This window comes from Physella acuta, unplaced genomic scaffold, assembly GCF_028476545.2.
Source record: "Physella acuta isolate Inbredline_101_S28 unplaced genomic scaffold, ASM2847654v3 ptg000804l, whole genome shotgun sequence".
NCBI classification, from domain to species: domain Eukaryota; kingdom Metazoa; phylum Mollusca; class Gastropoda; family Physidae; genus Physella; species Physella acuta.
In genome coordinates, this window is record NW_026732322.1 from 198,659 (window position 1) to 220,788 (window position 22,130).

The window sequence follows — 22,130 nt, forward strand, 5'->3', positions numbered from 1 at the left end:
TTTACTTTCCTGTGAATAAGCTATACTTCCTAGACATAACTCTTGTTTCAAGTGTTTATTACATTGCTTAAAACCACATGTAATTAAAAATCTTTACTTTTGTAGACAGCAAGGGAATTTCCATCTAGCAAGACTCAAATATTTAGTTTATTGAAAGAGCATAAAAATAAAATTCGTTTTAGCAACATTGTAGTAAGTAACAGAGATATAAAAATAGCTACATAACAAATGGAATAATAGACCTGTGATTTTATTTCTATACCAAATAATACAGAAAAAAACATGTACATTTCCAGAACTCAAGCTGTAGTGAACACAGGATGGATTTAAACAGACAAAAATTAATGCATAGCATAGTTGGTTCATATACAGCCTCAAAGTAAAATAGAAATCAACCTAACACAATTTCAAGCCATCTCAACAATTTTATCTTTGAAAAGTTATTCTTGTAAAACAGCTGTTTTACATCCATAAAAATGAGTAAAATAAATTGCAAATATTTAGTGTTCCTTCATCAATTGAGATCAACTTTTAAATTTGGATAATATTGTAAAAAAAACAACACTGTACAGTTTTGTCCTATTCGTGAATTAATCTTTAAAGGATTTCCCCTTCATCTGAAAGCAAACAAAGATATATATATATATATATATATATATATATATATATATATATATATATATATATATATATATATATATATATATAATTTAAATTATTTTTACTGTTATTAAAACAGATCAAAAGTTAAAATAGAAAATTAAAGCATCCATCAAAACAACACAAAAAGATCAACTGTAATTAACAATGAATACCCTCTAAAAAGAACTGAGTTTTATTTACTTTTTAGTTTCCTCCAGCGGAATAAATTTCTGGATCATCAATATCTGTCGGCACTTTTTCTGAGATTTCAGAATCTACTGCTAGCTTTCGGCCCTGAAAATGTTTTTAATGGTTTACTTTCAATAATAGAGGCCAAAACAATTCATTTTGAACACCGAAATATAAACTATATCCAAAAGCTATTCTTTACAATATTTTTCATCATAGCTATTATTTTTCAAAAAAGCAATTTATATAACTAACCAATTAGGCAATTTCACAATTAAAATATTAAAATTTTGTGATAAAAAAATGTCCTTTCAAATGTTGATAAAGCAACTCTATAAAAAGATGTTTATTATTCTTACCGCATTAAAAAGTTTGACAAACTCCTCAGCTGCCTGTGGAGAACTAAATGCAGCTGAGAAATGTTTTCTGATTGGCTCATCTGTTGAATAGTCAATGGGCTTCCATTCACAGACATTACGCTTGGGATCACTGTAACAAACATATAGTGGGTTAAAAACATTTTAAACATGTCTTTAAAAAACCATTCACTGTTCAAATGGTCCTAAAACATTGGATATGGGAGAGTTTCTCAGATACCTTAACCGTTACATTACAACAGAGTTGTTTATTAAGATACTACATTTAACTAAGTGAGACAAATTTTCATTCTCAAAAAATTTATTATTTTTTAAGAATGAAAAAAGCTGCCAATAATCTAAAAAAAACAACAACAACAACAACTTAACTTTGTATGATACAATAAAGCTTCAAATGACAATGTAAAATTGTTTTATGAATGTATGAGGTAGTGTTTTTTTAAAAAAAAAGACGTTAAAAAATCACTTTAAAATTTATACTGTATTTATCTAACCATAAGGTCAAGAGCTCGTCTGTATGACAAACTAGTCCACTTCAGGGTATCTGACCTGAGTTGGCAATATGGAAATATTCATAGAAGCGGTCAGAGAAACAAAATCTTCTTCACTCGCCCCATGGAGTAACTGGCAGCCCCATGGAAATAACTGGCACAAATACATTTCTTTTTTTCTTCTAAAACTGTTTTAAAAAGTTTGGACTGACAAGGGTTTTACATTTAACATTTGAACAGACTTTCAAGTTTCAACTCACAAAGAAATGGTGTGCTCCAGACAGATAACATGGCTGCATCTTGTGGCTCCATCATCTGTTTTGAAGACTATACTGTTGCCATTGAGGTCTTCATTGTACATTACTTGGACATTACCCAGGCCAATTCTCTAGATGTAAACAAAAAACATCAGAGTTAATTAACATTGGCTTAGCCTTTCACAATTGAATACATAAGCAATTTTTAAATAAGGAGTGATAAAAATCTCTCTTAGTTAAGCTTAAAACGTAGACAGGATCATAATGTACTTTAACTAAGCTAACAAAATTTCAACATCAATGGGGTTTAACAAACAACCAGATCACATTCTTATATATAAGCTGAGCTAGATACATTTCAATTTATATAAATATTTACCGTCAGTGTTCCATTCTCATATGAACTTAAGGTAACTCTCTTTTCAAACAGAATGTTTTCACTGTCCTCTTCTTCTTCATCATCTTCTTCTTCATCCTCGTAAGCGGATGACTGAACTGTGGGTACAAATATTAATTTACTTTAATTATTTCAACATTCTGTTAGACATGTAAAGTTTTTACTATATTTACAGTTGCAGTGGTTGAGGTACTACTTGGACAGCAGTTGAGTTTATTACAGAACGTACAGCTATGTAAATTGTAGCTTTAACCTCTTTAAAAAACAAAAACAAACTAGAACTAGTCAATTGCTTATATAACTATTCTTGTTTTTTCCCACGTTTTCTTTAACTTGCTTTCTCTGTGTGTTTGTTTGTCTTTCCAATCCAATCTTGCGATCGAAATTTCTGGCACTTCCCAGTTAGCTAGCGCGCTGAAATTTTCAGGGAAGCTTTGTTTTGGATGACAATTGAATATTCTATTGTTTTTATTACTAAATTAATCCATGGAAACATTTTATTGATCATTTTAGACCGCTATATAATTGTACCAAAAAACGTGGGGAAAAAGGGACATTACCCAGTAACTGTAATTTGATGAAAACAAGGTTCGGCACTCCCCCTCTTTTTGCTTACTGAGTAGTTGTCACGCGGTGTTTGTGTACAAACAACCATAACGTAACAACTGGTGGCCAGTATGGGGGAGACGATATGGTCGAGTGGTTGGGCACACGATTGCTATCCCACTCGACACGGGTTCAAATCTATGTGTTCTAGTCAGTAACGTATTCACACAACGTGTTTTTTACGAGTTGTCTTTTTACGAGTTGTCTTCGTTTACCCAAAAAAAGTGAAAAGATAAAATCGATAGCAAGATTTTAATGCAAACAAACAGACAAAGACTAAAAAGTAGAAAATAATAATCATTAAAAAAGTTTTAAAAAACCCACGTTTTCTGATTGAACTAAAAAGTAGAAAATAAATGCTATACATCACAATAATGCAAGCGATCACTCTACTATAAGCGATCAAAAACGTGGGGCGCCGTGATTTTCTTAAAGTTTCTAATACTGTTGACTCTCTACAAGCTCCCTAATAAAAGTCAATAGTATTATCTAATCAATAGTAATATAACTTTTACTTCGGCGCCCCACGTTTTTGATCGCTTATAGTAGAGTGATCGCTTGCATTATTGTGATGTATAGCATTTATTTTCTACTTTTTAGTTCAATCAGAAAACGTGGGTTTTTTTAAACTTTTTTAATGATTATTATTTAAAAAAAAACAGACCCATATACTTAAAAAAAAACGAGCTAAAAAAATCAAATAGCTTAGTTAAATTCAATATAATGAAATTAACATTTTTAAACTAACTCACTACAAATGTAAACCTATTTTTTTCAAAGCATATAGTGTAAGGTTAATAAATCAGTGCTTTGCCTCTTTAGAATATATGTATACAAAAGTATAAATTTTACTACACATTTACTATAAAATTGATTATATAAATGGGTACAATGAGTGGTTTAGTGCTTTACGTTTTGTGTATACATAAACTAAAAAAGCATTATTGTAGGAGTATGATATATACAACACAGGTAATTAGATAATTACATTTTTTTCACTAGCACAAGTCAAAATTAGAAATAGCCCAGAAGGAAATTACAGACAGAAAATACACAGTGGTACCCAGTAGTTCTCAATTTAATTACGTTGCATACTGAGTAAAGTCCCAAAGGTATTGACTGTTTACAAATAATCTTCCTGAAGGAAGATAGCATGAACTTGAAACAGCAACAATATACAGTTTTAATTTGAGCAAATACCTCTATAAAGTGTAAGCATGCTACATCTAATCACACCATCACATTATATTATTAAATTGTGATATTACTATTATAAGAAAAAAAAATGACCCTATTTTAAAAATAAAAAACAAGGTGCAGTTTGAGCATGAAATAAATTTAAGAAGTATCAAGGAAAACTTTCAAAGAGTAAAAAATACTGAGAGGGTTTTCCATAATTTATGTTTAATTTTAACAAAACTAAATCCACTTGGGTAGATTAGCTACCACTAGCTTAATGTGTCATAAATTAGTGGGTTTTTTTAAAAAGAGTTAAATAGTTGTAACATCACAGATGTATAAAATCATATTGTTCCAGAATAAAAACTAAAATAAACACAGAGAATGATGCCAGGCTGCACATACAACCTTAAAAAAAAAAGCCAAAATAAAAACAACCCAGATATTAGATAAAATAAAAACCCCATATTTGATAAGTAACCTACATAATTTACTGATCTACAAAAGAAATAAGAACTTCTACCAGTGGCAATAGCATCAATGCTTAGATGCTATGCTTTATTTGGTCTACTGACCGCAACTGCTGTAAATAAGATTTTAACATGGTTTACAGCAAGCATAATACCTTTAGCAACTAATTTACCTTCAAATTTTTGTATATATACAATATCATATATTATAAAATCTACATGTACAAAATGTAACAATTTAGAATTGAAATTGCCATAAAAATTATTAGTATACAATCTATGTTAAACAAGAGATAGTGGACAAAAGAGAACACAGTGAAATACACAAGTTTCAATACAATGGGTTCCTTATGCTGAAAGTAAATGCTAAAGAAAAATCTACTGTGATTGGGTAAAGAATTAAAGAGCAATAAGAAACAGGTTACTCAGGTTACTTATTGGTTCAGTATTTAGGAGTTAACAATGAAGCAATTTTTTAAAATCTTCAATACATATGACAAAAATTTAGATCCAACAGCGAATTATAATTTTTTAAAAATATTAACAATTAGGAAATGTAGTTAAATAATTTTAGTAAATAAATAAGACATTAGAACTTGACTGTACAATTTATATTATCTAACGTATAGTGGTGGTGGTGGTTAAAGTATTTCTGATTGAAATAGCGTTGTTAAGTCCCCAAACAAATAATTATACAAATAATGACTGGAGTATACAAGGTGCAGCGCATGATATGTCCATTAGAACTAAAGCCAGAGCAGCATAACATGCCAACTACAAGCATTCAAGTAATCTACCAGAGGCTGTGAGTGTTGCCTCTGTGCCCACATCAGCTTTGTTTAAAAATTTGGTGTGATAGATATTTCCTTTATCACCAAAAGGGTTGGTTTCTGTTGCGGTCATTGTTTCCACTAGACCAGCCAGGTTCAACATCTGAGAGTATAAAGGATTTCCTCCATCGCCTTGATTGTAATACACAGATGGTAGAAGCTGGCCAAAACTTGTTGGCTGTGATGATCTAAACTGTGCTCCAAGAGGGGTATAAGATGAAGATGCGACAAAATCCTGGCCAACCACATCAAGGGCTTTTGTATGGTGTCTGTTGCCTTTGTCACCCAGTGGTGTGGTGGAGCTAGACACCATTTTATCTTTGCCTGTTTTTTCACTGCCACCTAAAGGTGTGTATGTTGCAGGGGCTACAAAATCCTGGCCAACCACTTCAAGGGCTTTTGAATGGTGTCTGTTGCCTTTGTCACCCAGTGGTGTTATGGAGCTAGACACCATTTTATCTTTGCCTGTTTTTTCACTGCCACCTAAAGGTGAGTAGGTTGCTGGGGCTACAAAATCCTGGCCAACCACTTCAAGGGCTTTTGAATGGTGTCTGTAGCCTTTGTCCCCTAGTGGTGTCACCGAATCATTTTTCACAATTTCAGTAACTTCTCTCTCTCCCAATGTTATATAAGACGAAGATGCAACAAAATCCTGGCCAGTTACATCTAAAGCTTTAGCATGGAACCTGTTTCCCTTATCCCCTTGAACTTGGCTAAAGCCAGCGCTCATTGCATCAACAACACCTCTATGATCCATTTGTTTCCCCGCGCCACCCTCCTCAGTGCTAAGACTACTCAAGCTTTGCCACAGAAGTAAACGGGCATTACTGCCCTTGTACGTAGCTGGAACAATAGCATCTTGTTCAGCTACCTCTAGCGTCAAAGAGCGCAGCAACTGAACTCTCTCGTCCTGAGCATGTCCAGTTTCTAAAGCAGCTTCTGGTGAGCTTGCTAAACAGAACATGAAAATTATCATGCATTTTATCAAATTTGGCCAGGGCCATCACACAACTCTCATTGTTGTGAATAAAGGTAGGTTGAAATGAAATGAGGTTTTTCATTTGATGAAACTTAAGTTTTTAAAATTTGATGATCAGCACATTTAATTTTCACTATTGCTTTCTACGCAAACACTAATTTGTATGTGTATGAGCACAAAGTTGAAATAAATGACATCTTTGAGGAATTAATCATGAAGACAAGAGAATGAAAAAGTCAAGACCTACCTAACCCTTAAATGCATGACTTTTTAATAATGATTGAAAAAAATATTTTTATATTGTTTTGGTGGGTATATGAAGAGTATAGTCAAGTAAAAAAATATTTTTAGTTTAAACATGTTCTTTAATTAAAATCCGAAATGTTGCATGTCTGCAACATTATGTAGTAAGGTGATACTTTTTAAGACAGTTGTTGATCTTGTTACAACAAAGATATATGTTGCACTTGTGGCAAACTGTTTGAGCTTGATGTGAATTTGCACCTGTCATTGCACTATTCCACGAGACTTAGTGTCCACACAGGTCCAGGAGATCCAGTGTCCATTCTGGTCCTAGAGATCCAGGGTCCACACTTATCCAGGGTCCACACTGTTCAAAAATATGCAGGGTCCACACTGGTCCAGAATATCTAGGGTCCACACAGGTCAAGGATATCTTGGGTCCACACTGGTCTTGTAGATCCAGGGTCCAAACTGGTCCAGGATATCTAGGGTCCACACTGGTCCAGGATATCTAGGGTCCACACTGATCCAGGATATCCAGAGTCCACACTGGTCCAGGATATCCAGGGTCCACACTGGCCCAGAATATCTAGGGTCCACACTGGTCAAGGATATCTAGGGTCCACACTGGTCTTGTAGATCCAGGGTCCAAACTGGTCCAGGATATCTAGGGTCCACACTGGTCCAGGATATCTAGGGTCCACACTGATCCAGGATATCCAGGGTCAACACTGGTCTTGTAGATCCAGGGTCCACACTGGTCCAGGATATCTAGGGTCCACACTGGTCCAGGATATCTAGGGTCTACACTGGTCCAGGAGATCCAGGGTCCACACTGGTCCAGGATATCCAGGGTCCACACTGGTCCTTGAGATCCAGGTTCCACAATGGTCCAGGATATCTAGGGTCCACACTGGTCCAGGATATCTAGGGTCCACACTGGTCCAGGATATCTAGGGTTTACACTGGTCCAGGATATCTAGGGTCCACACTGGTCCAGGATATCTAGGGTCCACACTGGTCCAGGATATCTAGGGTCCACACTGGTCCAGGATATCTAGGGTCCACACTGGTCCAGCAGATCCAGGGTCCAAACTGGTCTAGGATATCTAGGGTCCACACTGGTCCAGCAGATCCAGTGTCCAAACTGGTCTAGGATATCTAGGGTCCACACTGGTCCAGGATATCTAGGGTTTACACTGGTCCAGGATATCCAGGGTCCACACTGGTCCAGCAGATCCAGGGTCCAAACTGGTCCAGGATATCTAGGGTCCACACTGGTCCAGGATATCTAGGGTCCACACTGGTCCAGCAGATCCAGGGTCCAAACTGGTCCAGGATATCTAGGGTCCACACTGGTCCAGGATATCTAGGGTCCACACTGGTCCAGGATATCTAGGGTCCAAACTGGTCCAGGAGATCCAGGCTCCACACTGGTTCAGGATGTCTAGGGTCCACACTGGTCCTTAAGATCCAGCAAGATACTCTGGATCACCAAGAGCGTCTACTTCATATTATTCTTCACCTTGATTCACATTGATTTCTTAATGATTATGCTGAAACTAGAAGAACAACAAGGTACTATATAATCACCAATGCTGATGTATAAAGTAAAAAAAAAATAGTGCAAAAGTAGGTCAACATGCATAACGTTGCAGTACTGCAACCAAAGTTTTGTGAAGATTTTAAAATAAATTATGAATTGATTTTCAAAACAACACATACAATATGTAATACATACCTTAGGTTGTCAGAAACATATTTTTTGAAATTCCAAAACCAGTTTATTTGACTTTGGTGAACTTTGAAACACCAACCAAAAATGCTGATATAAAAAACCTTGTGATCATGCACAAATTTGAGATCGGCTTGGCGGTAAAACAAATCTAGGTCAATTAGACATGCGCAAGCTGTAGGTTAACATTGTAGCAGTCAAACAACGTGATGCACAAAATAAAACATGTTTAGGCTAATATTTTATGGGAAGGTAACTGGTATGTTGCAGATTTGTACCGGTATGCATTTAAGGGCTAATTAATTCTTAGTTTGCTCAACAAAAGAAACTAATTCAGAAAAGATAAATAATTTTAAAATGCAATAATTAATAATTTTTGCACAAATCATTTCATTTTTGTTCTCGACTAGCTCTAAACATAGAGTGGCAATAGTTTTTGCAGAATTTCTTTTTATGTTGGTATAATCCATAAATTTAAAAAAAAGTGCGATATATCAATTCCATCTAAACAATTTTAAAAGACACCAAACAGCTAAAGCCAAAATTTTAAATTTTATTTGAACGTACCATTTTCCTGAGTGCTAAGCTTTTCTTGACAGCTAGTAAATATCTTGCTAAATTTCATTGCGATATCTTTAGTCTGAAATAAATTAAACAGTTTTATCCATAATATTTCCAACAGTTTGAATTAGTACATTTGACTAATGTGTAAGAAGGTAAACTAAGTTAAGTTCCTCTTTAGATCTAGCGATCCATTGGGCAGGTGAAGTAGAGTTCACGTTTCTTCGCCTCAGAATATGAAGAGATATTGTGGTCAGCACTATGCCCTACTTCCTTTACTTTCCTTAACATAAGTCAGGAACCCTTCAGAGCTGGGTGGACTCAGGGAAGTCATATAGTCACAAGTCTGAACCAGTCTGAACTCAAGACCTTCAGGCTAGCAGTATAAGAAGGAGACTCACTTTAAACCTGGCAGCAAACCTCTCAACGCTTGGCTCTGTGTCTGTGAAATCATTGGCTACCCAGCACCAGGCAGTTTCTGATGTGGTCAAGGGCTTGAGGTTCATGTCAACTGATATCAGGTGATTACATGCGACCTTCAACACTTGTTCTCTGCGCTGGAGAATTCTGAACATATCTGTTGCATAACAAAATCACAATGTTAACATGATAAAAGCATTCTGAACATATCTGTTGCATAAAAAAATCACAATGTTAACATGATAAAAGCATTCTGAACATATCTGTTGCATAGAAAAAAATCACAATGTTAACATTATAAAAGCAATCTCTGTCTTTTTTCTAATGTCACTTTTAGCAAAGATTTAAGTCCTGAATTATTGTCAACTTTTAAAATTAGCAAAGTGAAACTGTAAATATCCTAGTTATGAGCTTACTTTTAGTATTGTTTTGCATGATTTTTAGATTTCCAATGCCACGTTCTTTCCACTGATAGAGACCTTCGTCAAACTTGTAAAGTTTGGCACGCTGACAGAACAAAACTTTCCAATCTTCTTCCCCTTTAAAAAAAATAATTTTTTTTACCTTTTAAAAACTATCTTTTAGAATAACAAGCAATTGTAAATATGATTTAAAATACCCAATTAAGTGAATCAATTTAAATGTTTATAACCCATACAAACTAGCATGGGAAGGGCTAGAAAAGCATCTCTTGTACAAAATTAAACTTTTTCCCAAAAGAAAAAAAAATTATACTATAAACTAAAATTAACAAACAGTTCTGTTGAACAGCAAACATTTCTGTGATGTAATTAATTAGAAGTCCTAATTATAATGTTTTCCATACCAGTTTTGACCTCCACTAAATCTGGCAGAGGTGCCACAGTACCGCCATCATCACCGTCATCAGCAGCCTCTTTACCTGTGGTCCCTACACCAAACAACTTCTGCCCAGCTCCAGCAAACTTGAATGGGGCTGAAGCGTCGGCTAAAATCGTGAAGGTTACACATCTTACATTGTTCATATTCATATAGATTTTTTATAAAAGCTGTTAAGCCAGGTTTCTTCATACCGATTAATTATTTTGCAATGACTTACTTTTTTTCCATGAAAATTCTTCCGCTTTATTGCTTGATGCCAGACTGGAAAAGTCAAGAGACGCCCCTGACCCAAAGACAAAACTATTGCCATCCTTTTTATCTGAGGGTGTGTCTGACGTCAGACTAGCAAAGTCAGGCAGATTGCCTGCCCCTCCAAATATTGTCTGTTGTGTTGGGGGCTTTGTGCTTGTGAGGTTATCTGAGAACATTTATATTGAAATCTTCAATCTTCATTTTTAATTTTTAAAAGGAAACATCTTAAAATATTTAACAGGGTTTTTCTAATTAAATTCTTATTAAATTTGAATGTTAATATTATCAAAGATCAGATGAATATATGTAGTAGAGACAGAATATCTTAATGAGTATGTTATAGTTATAGCTCAAAAGGAGCGTGTAAAGACTGATTAGATATTTCCAAGTTTGTTTCTTTCTTTTGTGAAATGAGTCACTAAAGTTAGTAAAGTTCCCTTTTCAAACATGACGGTCTATAGGACAAGTGAAGTAGAGTTCACTTGTTTCTGCGACCTCGGCATATGAAGAGATAGTGTGGTCAGCACTATGCCCAGCCGCCTTTACTTTCCCTAACGTGAAATAGGTACCCATCAGAGTTGTGGACTCAGGGACGATCTACTGACTTGAACCCGGATTCGAACTCGAGACTTACAGGTTAGCAGTCCAGCTTGAAATGAGTCACTACCTGTGTGAAATTCTCACCTTTAAATTTTTTGTTGACAGATGTTTTGGCAGCAGAAACTGGAGCAACTGACTTAGGGAGTTCCCCATCTTCACAGCCTATACACCCAGGACATGGTGGTCTATTTTCATACAAGTAAAATGTATCTGGCAACAGGAACTTTCTGGCCATGGCGATCTGCTCTGCTGTGGGCTTTTCCTCACGAATGATTATAACATCGTCATCATCTTCATCTAAATTGGACAAAGTTATATAAACATTTAAAGTCAATACATTCATTGAACTATTACTGAAAGCAACAGTAAATAATATTAGCTTATACATTTAAAAGAGGGACGGAGTGGCCTGCGGTAGAGAGATGGACTGCTCGAGATCGAATCCGGGTACAAGTCAGTAGACCGTCCTTGATTCAAACTAGCTCTGATGGGTATCTAACTTACGTTAGGGAAAGTAAAGGCGGCTGGGCATAGTGCTGACCTTCATATTCCGAGGTCACAAAAACAAGTGAACTCTACTTCACTTGCCCCATAGACCGTTAGGTCTGAAAGGGAACTTTAACATTTAAAAGGAAAGCGTGGTCAGCTAGAAGAACTTACGACTGCTAACCTGAAAGTCCCGAGTTTCGCATCACGCGTTCGATTACCTCGGACGCCCCTAAGTCCACCAAGCTCTAATTCAGGTGTCTCCAAACTTTTCAGCCCGAGGGCCGCATTAACTATCAGTTCGGGGGCCAGAGTTTCTTTAAGGCACGGGTTCCCAACCTGGGGGTCGCGACCCCCCTGGGGGTCGCGAAGGCCTTTCTGGGGGGTCGCCAACTGGTAAACTAAACCTAAATAATGAGAAACAAAACATAAATATTTAGAAGAATATCTGAAATTCGGCTTTACTAACATCATTGGAAATGGAATAGGGAAGAGGCCATGCGTACTGTACAAAGTTGTTCTCAGTCACGAGTTTATGAAATCTCCAAAACTTAAACGTCATTTTAGACGAGTCATTCGGAACACACAAAAAAATATATGGAGGTCTTTCGTCTGCATGAAGCTAGTTGCAAACGTCAGAGACTTGATCGAACAGGAAGTTTTCACCAAGGAAACACAGCATTAGTGCAATCATCAAACGGAGTTGCGATAGAAATCGCCAAGCAAAAAAAAAAAGCACAATAGGAGAAAATCTCATCAAACGCAGCATATTGAAGATGGTGAAGTTAATTCTTGGGGATTCCAGTGCAATAAAGATGCAACAAATATCTCTGCCTAGCAATACTATTCAGCGGCTTATAGCAGACATGTCCGTAGATTTTAAATAAAAATGTGTTAATGAAATCAAGCTTTCACCATTGTTTGCTTTTCAAGTTGATAAATCAACAGACGTGAGTTCGCGTTCTCTGTTGCTGGTCCTATATTCATTCATATGTTAGCAAAGAAGAGTTGCTATTTTGTGAAGATAGCATGGAGACAATAAACACGTTTTATGAGGCTGGATGATTAAAATGGGTTAAAACGGCTGTGGGGGCTTGTACGTATGGTGTGCCATCTATGTTTAGGTCAAAATCGGGCTTTCAGAAAACCGAAAAGATTTAGCTCCCTGACCACTGCCCACGCCATCAAGACTGCATTGCTAGAAAAAGTTATAAATTAAATCTGGAGCCTTCAAAGAACTGAGCAAAGATATGAATAAAGATAATGATGTTCTGGTTTTCTACACTACAGTACGCTGGCTGTCAAACGAAATGTTGTGAATCGTGTTTTTGAATTGAAATCTGAAATCAAACTGTTCTTGGAAGTGCAAACGAATCAAGACCTTTTGGTTTACTTAAAACGACATAGAGTAGTTGGAGAGCGTATCATACCTAGCAGAAATATCCGAACATCAACATAAGCTTAACCTGAAGCTTCAGGAAAAATGAAAGAATATTATCGCTTTCCATAATAATCTCGGGGCATTTTTATCAAAGCTGCAAAATTGGCGAAGAAAATAAATCTAGGAACTATTGTAAATTTGAGAAACTCTGCAGTGTGGTAGATGAATCTGATTGTGAGATAATTACATTTTTGAAAGAAACAATTTCTAGGCATCTTGAATCTCTTGTAAACGAACTGCAGCGCTATTTCTCTGAGCTGAAAAAAGAAGAATCTGCATTGACACATTACCCATACTCTGCTTCCTTTGATGTTGCCAGAGTTCCCGATGAATTCTTTGATTTGCAGAATGATTTCGCTTAAGATGAAAAACTGCACAAACAATTTTGGTGTAGTATTCACCATTCATACCCAAACGTAAAATTGATTGACTTTTCGAGAATATATATTTTCAACACTATTCTCCAATTAAAAACAAAATTAAGAAATAAATTGAATGTTGATGATGACAGGTTAGCGTTAACAAAAACTTAACCACGAATGTTTAGTAAATGGTATGCAATTTTACTCATGGTATTAAAACAGATATCAATGGTAGTTCATATTGAAAGTCTACAAGAAAATCTTATTTTAGTGCTTGGTATTTTCTATACTAATTTCGGCTTTTGAATTCTATGGGGGTCGCGGGTCACTTACTTTTTATAAAAGGGGGTCGCCACTCAAAAAAGGTTGGGAACCACTGCTTTAAGGCATCGTTTCAGCACCCCCCCCCCTCCCTCGAAGAACGTCTACCGCCCCCATCCCCCCACGAAATATAATTTATATAGAAATATAAACACATTTCAAATGTCCCCCCCCCCCCACCCGAGGTCCATGTTTGCTCTCAAATTGTTCTTCACGTATTTCATTCTTGAAAATGTTTGTTCACACAGGTATGTTGTTCCAAAATTTGAAAGGTACTTTGATGCAAAACTTTTAATATTAGGAAAGTCTTCCTAGTGCACAAACTTATGAAAACCCATCCGCCCTTCTTTGAACGTGTCTCTATTTCTTTTCTTAACTTAAATACTCTGCTCAGAACTTTCTCTCAAAATTAGCGATCTTACTGATGTGAAGTATAATAAATCTTGCGATTTTGTGTTTGTCTCTGAACTATCTATGGTTAGATATCCTCTTCGGTAACAATGTAATACATTCTATGTGGGGAAGTCAGCTCTTGTGTTATGTTCATGTCTTCACACCTCTAATGAACACAAGAAGTTGAGAAGTGGAACAGCTGTCCAGCGACTCATCCATTGCAATTGAAAAATGGCGAAGCTTGCTTGTATTTTTCACTATTAGAGACACTATTTTTCATGAATGTCGGCAACACGGCGAGTAATTGTATTTGCACACACAGCTACATTTTCAAATAGTTTTGAATTTTCTGTGCAAAGTTCCTCAGTCACCTCTAACAAACATTTATTCAGTAGACAATAAGATCGTCGCGGGCCGGATAAAATGAGCTCGCGGGCCGCATCCGGCCCGCGGGCCGTAGTTTGGAGACCCCTGCTCTAATTGATACCTGACTCAGGATAGGAAAACTAAAGCGGCCGAGTATAACGCTGATGACACTATCAACCTGTATCAGTTAAACTCTACTTTATCTGCCCCATGTTTAAAGTTATAAATTCCAAATGAAGTTAAATGCATATTTAAAAAAAATATTCTTCATTTTAAAACAAATAAATAAATTGAGCCTGGACTCAACATGACAAAATTCATTAGAGGTTAGACTTAAAGCCACAACCAGCATGTTGTGATATAACTTAGATCAAAGAGAACTCCATTTACCTTGGACTGATTGATCTCCCCTGATGGATACATCAGGCTCAGAGTCTTGGGTCCTAGACTGATTTGTGTTGGAATTGTCTCGACATTGCTCAAAAACTTTCTTAAATTCATTTGCTATTTCTGCATTTCTGAACCTGAAATAAGTAATTTAGTTTATAAAACATTAGGCATTTTCATAAAATTCAAATGTAAAAATTAAACTTCAATTAGTATCTCGCTTATTAAAAAGAAATATAGCTAATTATAAAACAATGCAAAACTTAATGCAAATGATGAAAAATTACTTCTAAATACCTTAGTGCAAGCTGCTCCATTTTACCATCATCTCCATCCTCTGAGAAATCAAGTACATACCAAACCCAGGCCTTGCCATCACTTTTTGCCATGGGCTGTAGACTCAGGGCAGGTTCTATTTTGTGGTTGCAACAAATTTTAAGCACCTGATGGAGATTTGTAAAATTTGCAACACATTTAAAACAAACTTAACCATCAAAACTATGTATATATTAACCAGCAATTTACATAATTAAAATATATTTAGTTCATAGTATTTACAAGAATTCAAGTATTTTATGCTTATTAAAAAAGTTAATCTCTTAAGTTCAATTGTTATAGGGCTTGAAAGTCTACGGTCTGGCAAGTAGGAGAACGAGAAGTTGTGACCTACTTACAAGCCCTATTCCCCTCTCCCCCATTCATTTTTTTTAAAATCATACAATATTGTATTTATTTTTGAGAATATTTTAGTGATTGATTCTGAAAGTTGTGTACCTGATCTCTCCTCATGAGCACTCTTGTCTTCTTTGTGTCTTTGTGCTCTAATATTTTCACAACACCAACTCCTTTTTCTTTCCATTCACCAGACACAAATCTGTACATCTTCCCTCGAGACTCAAACAAAATTGCTTCATCCTCTTCTCCAGTTTTTACCTGATAAACATGTATCACATTTAATTTTTTTAAACACTGTCAAGTCATAATAAACAATGTATAATATTTGGATTAGATAATCAATACCTCAATTTTCTCTGGAAGGGCAACAACTGGTTCAAAATGAATATGAGAGTCATCTCCCTCTTTGTTGATGTACATTCCATGTTCATCCACCTCAGGTGAACCTGGGACTACTGGCATCTGCTGTGATTTGACTGGGGACTTGGAGAAAGAAAACTGGAAGCCTTGTGTTGTTGAAGATCTGAATATTGGTCCAGCAGTTGATGTGCCGGAGTCTGTTGATGGTGTAGTGGAAAAAAGTCCAGTGGATTTTGTAGTTGGATGTATAACTGGAACACCAAACTTAAATCCATCATTAACTGTGGCTGTTGTAGATGGTGCTGTTTCAGGAATACCAAACTTAAATCCATCATTAACTGTGGCTGTTGTAGATGGTGCTGTTACAGGAATACCAAACTTAAATCCATCATTAACTGTGGCTGTTGTAGATGGTGTAGTTACTGGACTACCAAACCTAAATCCATAATTAGCTGAGGCTGTTGTAGATGGTGTAGTTACTGGACTACCAAACCTAAATCCATAATTAGCTGAGGCTGTTGCAGATGGTGCTGTTACAGGAATACCAATCCTAAATCCATAATTAGCTGTGGCTGTTGTAGATGGTGTAGTTACTGGACTACCAAACCTGAATCCATAATTAGCTGTGGCTGTTGCAGATGGTGTAGTTACTGGACTACCAAACCTAAATCCATAATTAGCTGTGGCTGTTGTAGATGGTGTAGTTACTGGACTACCAAACCTAAATCCATAATTAGCTGAGGCTGTTGTAGATGGTGTAGTTACTGGACTACCAAACCTAAATCCATAATTAGCTGAGGCTGTTGTAGATGGTGTAGTTACTGGACTACCAAACCTAAATCCATAATTAGCTGAGGCTGTTGTAGATGGTGTAGTTACTGGACTACCAAACCTAAATCCATAATTAGCTGAGGCTGTTGCAGATGGTGCTGTTACAGGAATACCAATCCTAAATCCATAATTAGCTGTGGCTGTTGTAGATGGTGTAGTTACTGGACTACCAAACCTAAATCCATAATTAGCTGTGGCTGTTGCAGATGGTGTAGTTACTGGACTACCAAACCTAAATCCATAATTAGCTGTGGCTGTTGTAGATGGTGTAGTTACTGGACTACCAAACCTAAATCCATAATTAGCTGAGGCTGTTGTAGATGGTGTAGTTACTGGACTACCAAACCTAAATCCATAATTAGCTGAGGCTGTTGTAGATGGTGTAGTTACTGGACTACCAAACCTAAATCCATAATTAGCTGAGGCTGTTGTAGATGGTGTAGTTACTGGACTACCAAACCTAAATCCATAATTAGCTGAGGCTGTTGTAGATGGTGTAGTTACTGGACTACCAAACCTAAATCCATAATTAGCTGAGGCTGTTGTAGATGGTGCTGTTACAGGAATACCAAACTTGAATCCATCATTAACTTTGGCCTTTGTAGATTGTTTGGTTACTTGACTACCAAACTTGAATCCTTCATTAACTGAGGCTGTTTTAGATTGTTTGGTTACTTGACTACCGAACATAAATCCATTATTAACTGTGGCTGTTGTAGATGGTGTTGTTACAGGAATACCAAACTTAAATCCCTCATTAACTGTTGCTGTTGTAAATGGTGCTTTTACAGGAATACTAAACTTAAATCCTTCTGTAACTGTGGCCTTTGTAGATGTGGACGGAATACGAAAATTGAATCCTTTCTTAATTGTGGCCTTTGTATACAGTGCTGTAGGCAGAAAAAAAAGCGCAGGCTTATGTTCAGTAATGGTACTAACATATTAACATATATTAATTGTATTAACATTTTTAAATAAAAATTTAAAGACTAATTGTCTATTTAATGAGATTAAAAATAAGCCATTCTTGCATTGCTATCTTATCTCTACCACCGTGTCTAATGTTATCTAAGTCGGACAATCCGAAGTGGGTTAAATTAATATTTCAAGATTTGCCGAGACTACACACAGACAGATAGATACACACAGACATACACAGACAGACACACACACTCACTTGCACACACACTTACTTAATGAGTAATGAGTAAAGTAAAAGCCTTTAAAAACACTCGATTATTGGAAAAAGTGATGAGACAAAGCTTAGACTCTTGAATTCATCTTTGACAATCAAAGAAGAATTACTATGGTAAACGTACCCTTTCAAACCGTGGCATCCTTGGAAAAGTGGAGTAAAGATTACCAGTTTTGAGACTACAGCATATGAAGGGATAGTGTGGTTCGCACTATGCTGTCTATACTTTGGCTAAGGGATGTTCTACTGACTGGAGTCCGGATACAAACTCGAGACTTTAGGGTTAGCAGTCCAGCGCTCTATCGCTAGGCCACGCCGTCCCTCTTTCCCGTCCCTAAATTAGGTGCACATCAAAGCTGGGTGGACTCAAGGACTCTCTACTGATACGTACCCGGGATTGGAACTAGGAACATTCGGGTCTGCAGTCATATACTCTAACATCCGACCATGATACTAATGTAGCCTACATGTAAAATATAAAGTTCTAACCTGCTGGTCCAGCAGAAAGAGAAGCACCAAAAGAGATTCCACCCGCTGCAGGTTTAGGCACATCCTCAGGTTTGGTGCCAGCCTTCAAAGTTCCACAAGCTGGACACTTGACCACATCAGAGTTGTTTCTCACCAGACAACCATCACATTCCCAGCTCCCAGCTTTGGGCTTAAACATTTCACTCAATAATGAACTTGTAGCAGTGCTGGCTGGTTTTGATCCTGGTTTGAAAGTACCACAAGCAGGGCATTTAGCCACATCCTCATTGTTGCGTATGTAACAACCACTGCATTCCCAGCTACCAGTGTTGGGCTTGATCATATCACGTAAACATGACCTTAGTGGAGTCCTGGATTCTTCTAATCCTGTTTAAAAGAAATTATCTCTTCTGATACTATTTTCATTTCACAATAATATTCTTTAAGGTATTTTTTTTACCATTTTTGAAATTAACAATCACGAAATTAAAAAGAATCAAAAGATATGATGCCTTGCGAGTAAAGTCCAACTAGGTAAGCGTACACCGTATAATACTATTTTGGAAACATCGTGATTGTACACAAGATTTTTGATACAAAAACATAAAAAAACATTATGTTTATATCACCTTCATAAGGATTCTGCTCATCTTCTGTACCTTCATTAATATCATTTTCGTCCTGTTCATCGTCAGAGCTATCCAGAGTATCAATTAATGTTATCGGATGAGCTATAGCAGGGAAAATAACTCGGTCTCCAACAGTTAATTTTCCTAGCTCTTCACCAGTTTTAAAAACATTACTGCCATCTTGTTTATCTTTAATTTTTTCGTCGGTCAAACTGACATTTTCTATGTCGTCATCGCTGTTGTTTGTCTGACACTCAATACTGACAGTTTTGACTTTTCTACAGCTCTGGTTTAGACTACTTCCCAAAGGGAACGATTTTTCTGTTATTGTGTCAGTTATACCATCACTCTCTGTAGTATATTTCAATTCTCCTCTACACCGGTTAAATATTTCAGCAAATCGTGATGCTTGTTCTGTATTTGCAAACTTAACTTGCAAAAATTCTTCATTTAGATCAGACTCCTTGACCTTCGCACAGTAATTAAAAGAGCGCTGTTTGTAATCTTTAGGCTGAAGTTCCATTTGACTCGTAATTACATGGTCAGCCCTAGTGATATTCGCCTAAAAGAATGAAACCAATTTTAGGTTAAGACTATAAATTTCTGTTGCAAACGTACATGTCTATCATAGAAATTAACATCAATTGTTAAATCGAACAACGCGTTTTAAAGAGATTAAAGTTAAATTGTTGTAGGGTTCCATGACAAATGATCTCAGGACAAATGAGATATTTTGTCTGAGATATTTTGTCTGAGATCAATTGTCCATGGTATCATTTGTCCTGATATATTTTGTCCTGGTATCTTTTGTCTTTTTGTAGAATTGGAGAATGAGCTTGAGCAAGAATAATTTTCTTTCTGTTGTGAATGACATTTTAGTGTTCTGAATGGGTATGAGAGTATGAGTGTAGTAGACAGTTTTATATTAGTTCATCTGCATTATCGACCGTCAGATCCTGAAGTGTAACTTCAATTTTGTAACTGTTTAAGCGATATTAACGTTAACAGAAATAACTACCTCATCTTGTTTGATATTGATCCGGTAGTGATTAGAAACTTCAAGAATTTTAACAAATCCCACAATGGGACTTGTCCACTTGTTGCACGTCTTATCGTAGTGACTTAGTTCAATTCTTTCTGCGAAAATCTAAACAAAAATCAATCACACTTTCGTAACTCAATAATACTAATAATGTATTATTAAAATTTAGAATAAATATAATACAGATTTATTTTATTGTTTATGAAAATTAATTTATATCATTTTTGCAATATCGTTTTAGCTTTTTTTTACTATAATTAATTAATAATTATTTATGAAACTTAATACAATTATTCACTTTTTAAAGTTGCCTTTTTTTATAAATTTTGTTTTAACACTAAAAAATTTAAGATTAATGCAACACTAAATTTGATTTTTATCTCTACCGACTGTAAGCTGTTCTAGATCTATTGAATATTCAGAGTTAGTTGGGGTCTACACATTGTTATGTTCACCCCTACATTCAAAACATAAACTCTTAAATTTGCATTGAAAGGGCATTAATACAAAGCTGCGTAACTCACCTCCCGATGAAGAAGTGGGTATTTACTTTTATTCTCATCATTTGAAGTAGGTGACCCTTCAAAATTATTTTTTTGTTCAGATCCTAGATCTTCCATATTCTGCATCGTTACTGCTAGCTAAATTATTCAGATCGTTCAAAATTGAAAATGCAATTATTTATTCTTTTATAATGGATGAACCACAATACGTAAACGTTTACCTATACCCAGACTCACGCCCACACCCATACGTCCAAACACGTTTGTTTGTGTTTGCGTTCGTTTGTGCGTTTGAGTTTTTGTTTGCGTTTGTGTTTGCCTTTGTGTCTACGTTTGTGTTAATGTTTGTGTTTGCGTTTTTGTTTGCGTTTGTGTTTACCTTTGTGTTTGCGTTTGCGTTTATGTTTGTGTTCGCTATTGTGCTCGCGTTTGTGTTTGATTTGTGTTTGTTTGCGCTTGTGTTTGCATTACGTTTGTGTTTTGCTTTTGGCTGTTTTTGATTAGGGTTAAGTTTAGATTTAGAGTTAGGTTTATGGTAACGTGTTATTTTCTTAAAAGTCCAGATTCGCATATAGACATTTAATTGAAAAGTAATATATTTCGTAAACCCGGGCAATGCCGGGTATATACTGCTTAATAAATACATAAGTCACGGTCCTTTAAAGATAGGCTTTCCACTGAGGCCAGTGCAGGGCCTGGCCGGGGCGGCTAGTATATATATATATATATATATATATATATATATATATATATATATATATATATATATATATATATATATATATATATATGTTTGTGTATTTGTGCAAATGTCCTTAAACCATAGCAAGATATTATTATTTGTTCTTTAAAGCTAGAAAGCAATTTTTCGTTTTGGTGTCACCCCCTCCCCCCCCATAGAACAATATCACCTTGCACTGTTCTCGCTTCCATCCCAAGCCCTTCCCCCACTCTTCATGTCGCTGTGTATATGTAGCCCTCCTGTTGACACTTGGTTTCAGTTTTTAAAAAAAATATATCTACACAGCTCTATTCTATGTTCGTGAATCGTGGCTTCCTTATCGACCGTGTCAAACCTATGCAGCTTATGTTTGTGTTTTCTCTGTCGATCGTGCCTTCCTTGTACTAAAAATAATTGTTAAAATAAAGTATTTCACGAAATTACCTGGCAATCTGTCCAACGCTTAAATTACCCTGGCAACTACTTGAACATAATCAATTAATCCTCGTCATCGACACCAAGTTAATTATGTCGAACACCTGCCTAGCTAAACCAATACATGTGTGTAGTTCCAGCTACACATTAGCGCGAAATCGAAACTGATTCTACATTTCCCGGAAATTATTGACGCACTCTAAAATTACATAGTGGCGAATAGCGCTTCAACTTGTGTTATGTAAAAAGTACAATAATGAAGAGATCTCTTCATTTCTGTACTTTTTACATAACAAAAGTTGAAGAAATCATATGAAATTTTTTTCTTTTATAATATGTTTTATAAAATAATCTGTTCTAAATGTATTATAATGCATATGTATATATGTATATTTATCGGTGGATTTGGTAACGGACATGAAACCA

The 22,130-nt window shown here is 35.9% G+C and overlaps 2 protein-coding genes across 2 annotated transcripts; both read right to left on the reverse strand.

Annotated features, from left to right (window-relative positions):
* LOC131951193 (E3 SUMO-protein ligase RanBP2-like) lies at positions 1–18,335 on the reverse strand. The gene is made up of 16 exons (XM_059313530.1): positions 18,298–18,335; positions 15,866–17,645; positions 15,620–15,778; positions 15,143–15,288; positions 14,849–14,982; positions 11,174–11,386; positions 10,455–10,655; positions 10,203–10,343; positions 9,793–9,915; positions 9,358–9,533; positions 8,963–9,035; positions 2,336–2,451; positions 1,960–2,087; positions 1,191–1,320; positions 844–936; positions 1–617 (listed from the first exon to the last, which is right to left on the reverse strand). The coding sequence occupies exons 1-15, from the start codon at positions 18,333–18,335 to the stop codon at positions 847–849; spliced, it is 3,648 nt and encodes a 1,215-aa protein (XP_059169513.1). The 3' UTR covers positions 1–617; positions 844–846.
* Positions 18,336–18,390: 55 nt separating this feature from the next.
* On the reverse strand, positions 18,391–21,852 carry LOC131951194 (E3 SUMO-protein ligase RanBP2). Its single transcript, XM_059313531.1, has 5 exons — positions 21,714–21,852; positions 20,570–20,686; positions 20,022–20,150; positions 19,004–19,565; positions 18,391–18,761 (listed from the first exon to the last, which is right to left on the reverse strand). The coding sequence occupies exons 2-5, from the start codon at positions 20,672–20,674 to the stop codon at positions 18,391–18,393; spliced, it is 1,167 nt and encodes a 388-aa protein (XP_059169514.1). The 5' UTR covers positions 20,675–20,686; positions 21,714–21,852.
* Between the last annotated feature and the right edge of the window lie 278 nt (positions 21,853–22,130).

Bases quoted from the DNA above. Each gene is read 5' to 3' on its own strand.
- LOC131951193 (XM_059313530.1), bottom strand. From the start codon at position 18,335: ATGACTGCAGACCCGAATGTTCCTAGTTCCAATCCCGG. The intron at 15,289-15,619 runs GTACACAACTTT...AATCTCCATCAG, and splicing joins TGCTCATGAGGAGAGATCAG to GTGCTTAAAATTTGTTGCAA. The intron at 10,656-11,173 runs GTGAGAATTTCA...AAATGTTCTCAG, and splicing joins TGTCAACAAAAAATTTAAAG to ATAACCTCACAAGCACAAAG.
- LOC131951194 (XM_059313531.1), bottom strand. From the start codon at position 20,674: ATGCAGAATATGGAAGATCTAGGATCTGAACAAAAAAATAATTTTGAA. The intron at 19,566-20,021 runs GTAGTTATTTCT...TCATTCTTTTAG, and splicing joins TCAATATCAAACAAGATGAG to GCGAATATCACTAGGGCTGA. The intron at 18,762-19,003 runs GTGATATAAACA...TCTTTTAAACAG, and splicing joins TGAGCAGAATCCTTATGAAG to GATTAGAAGAATCCAGGACT.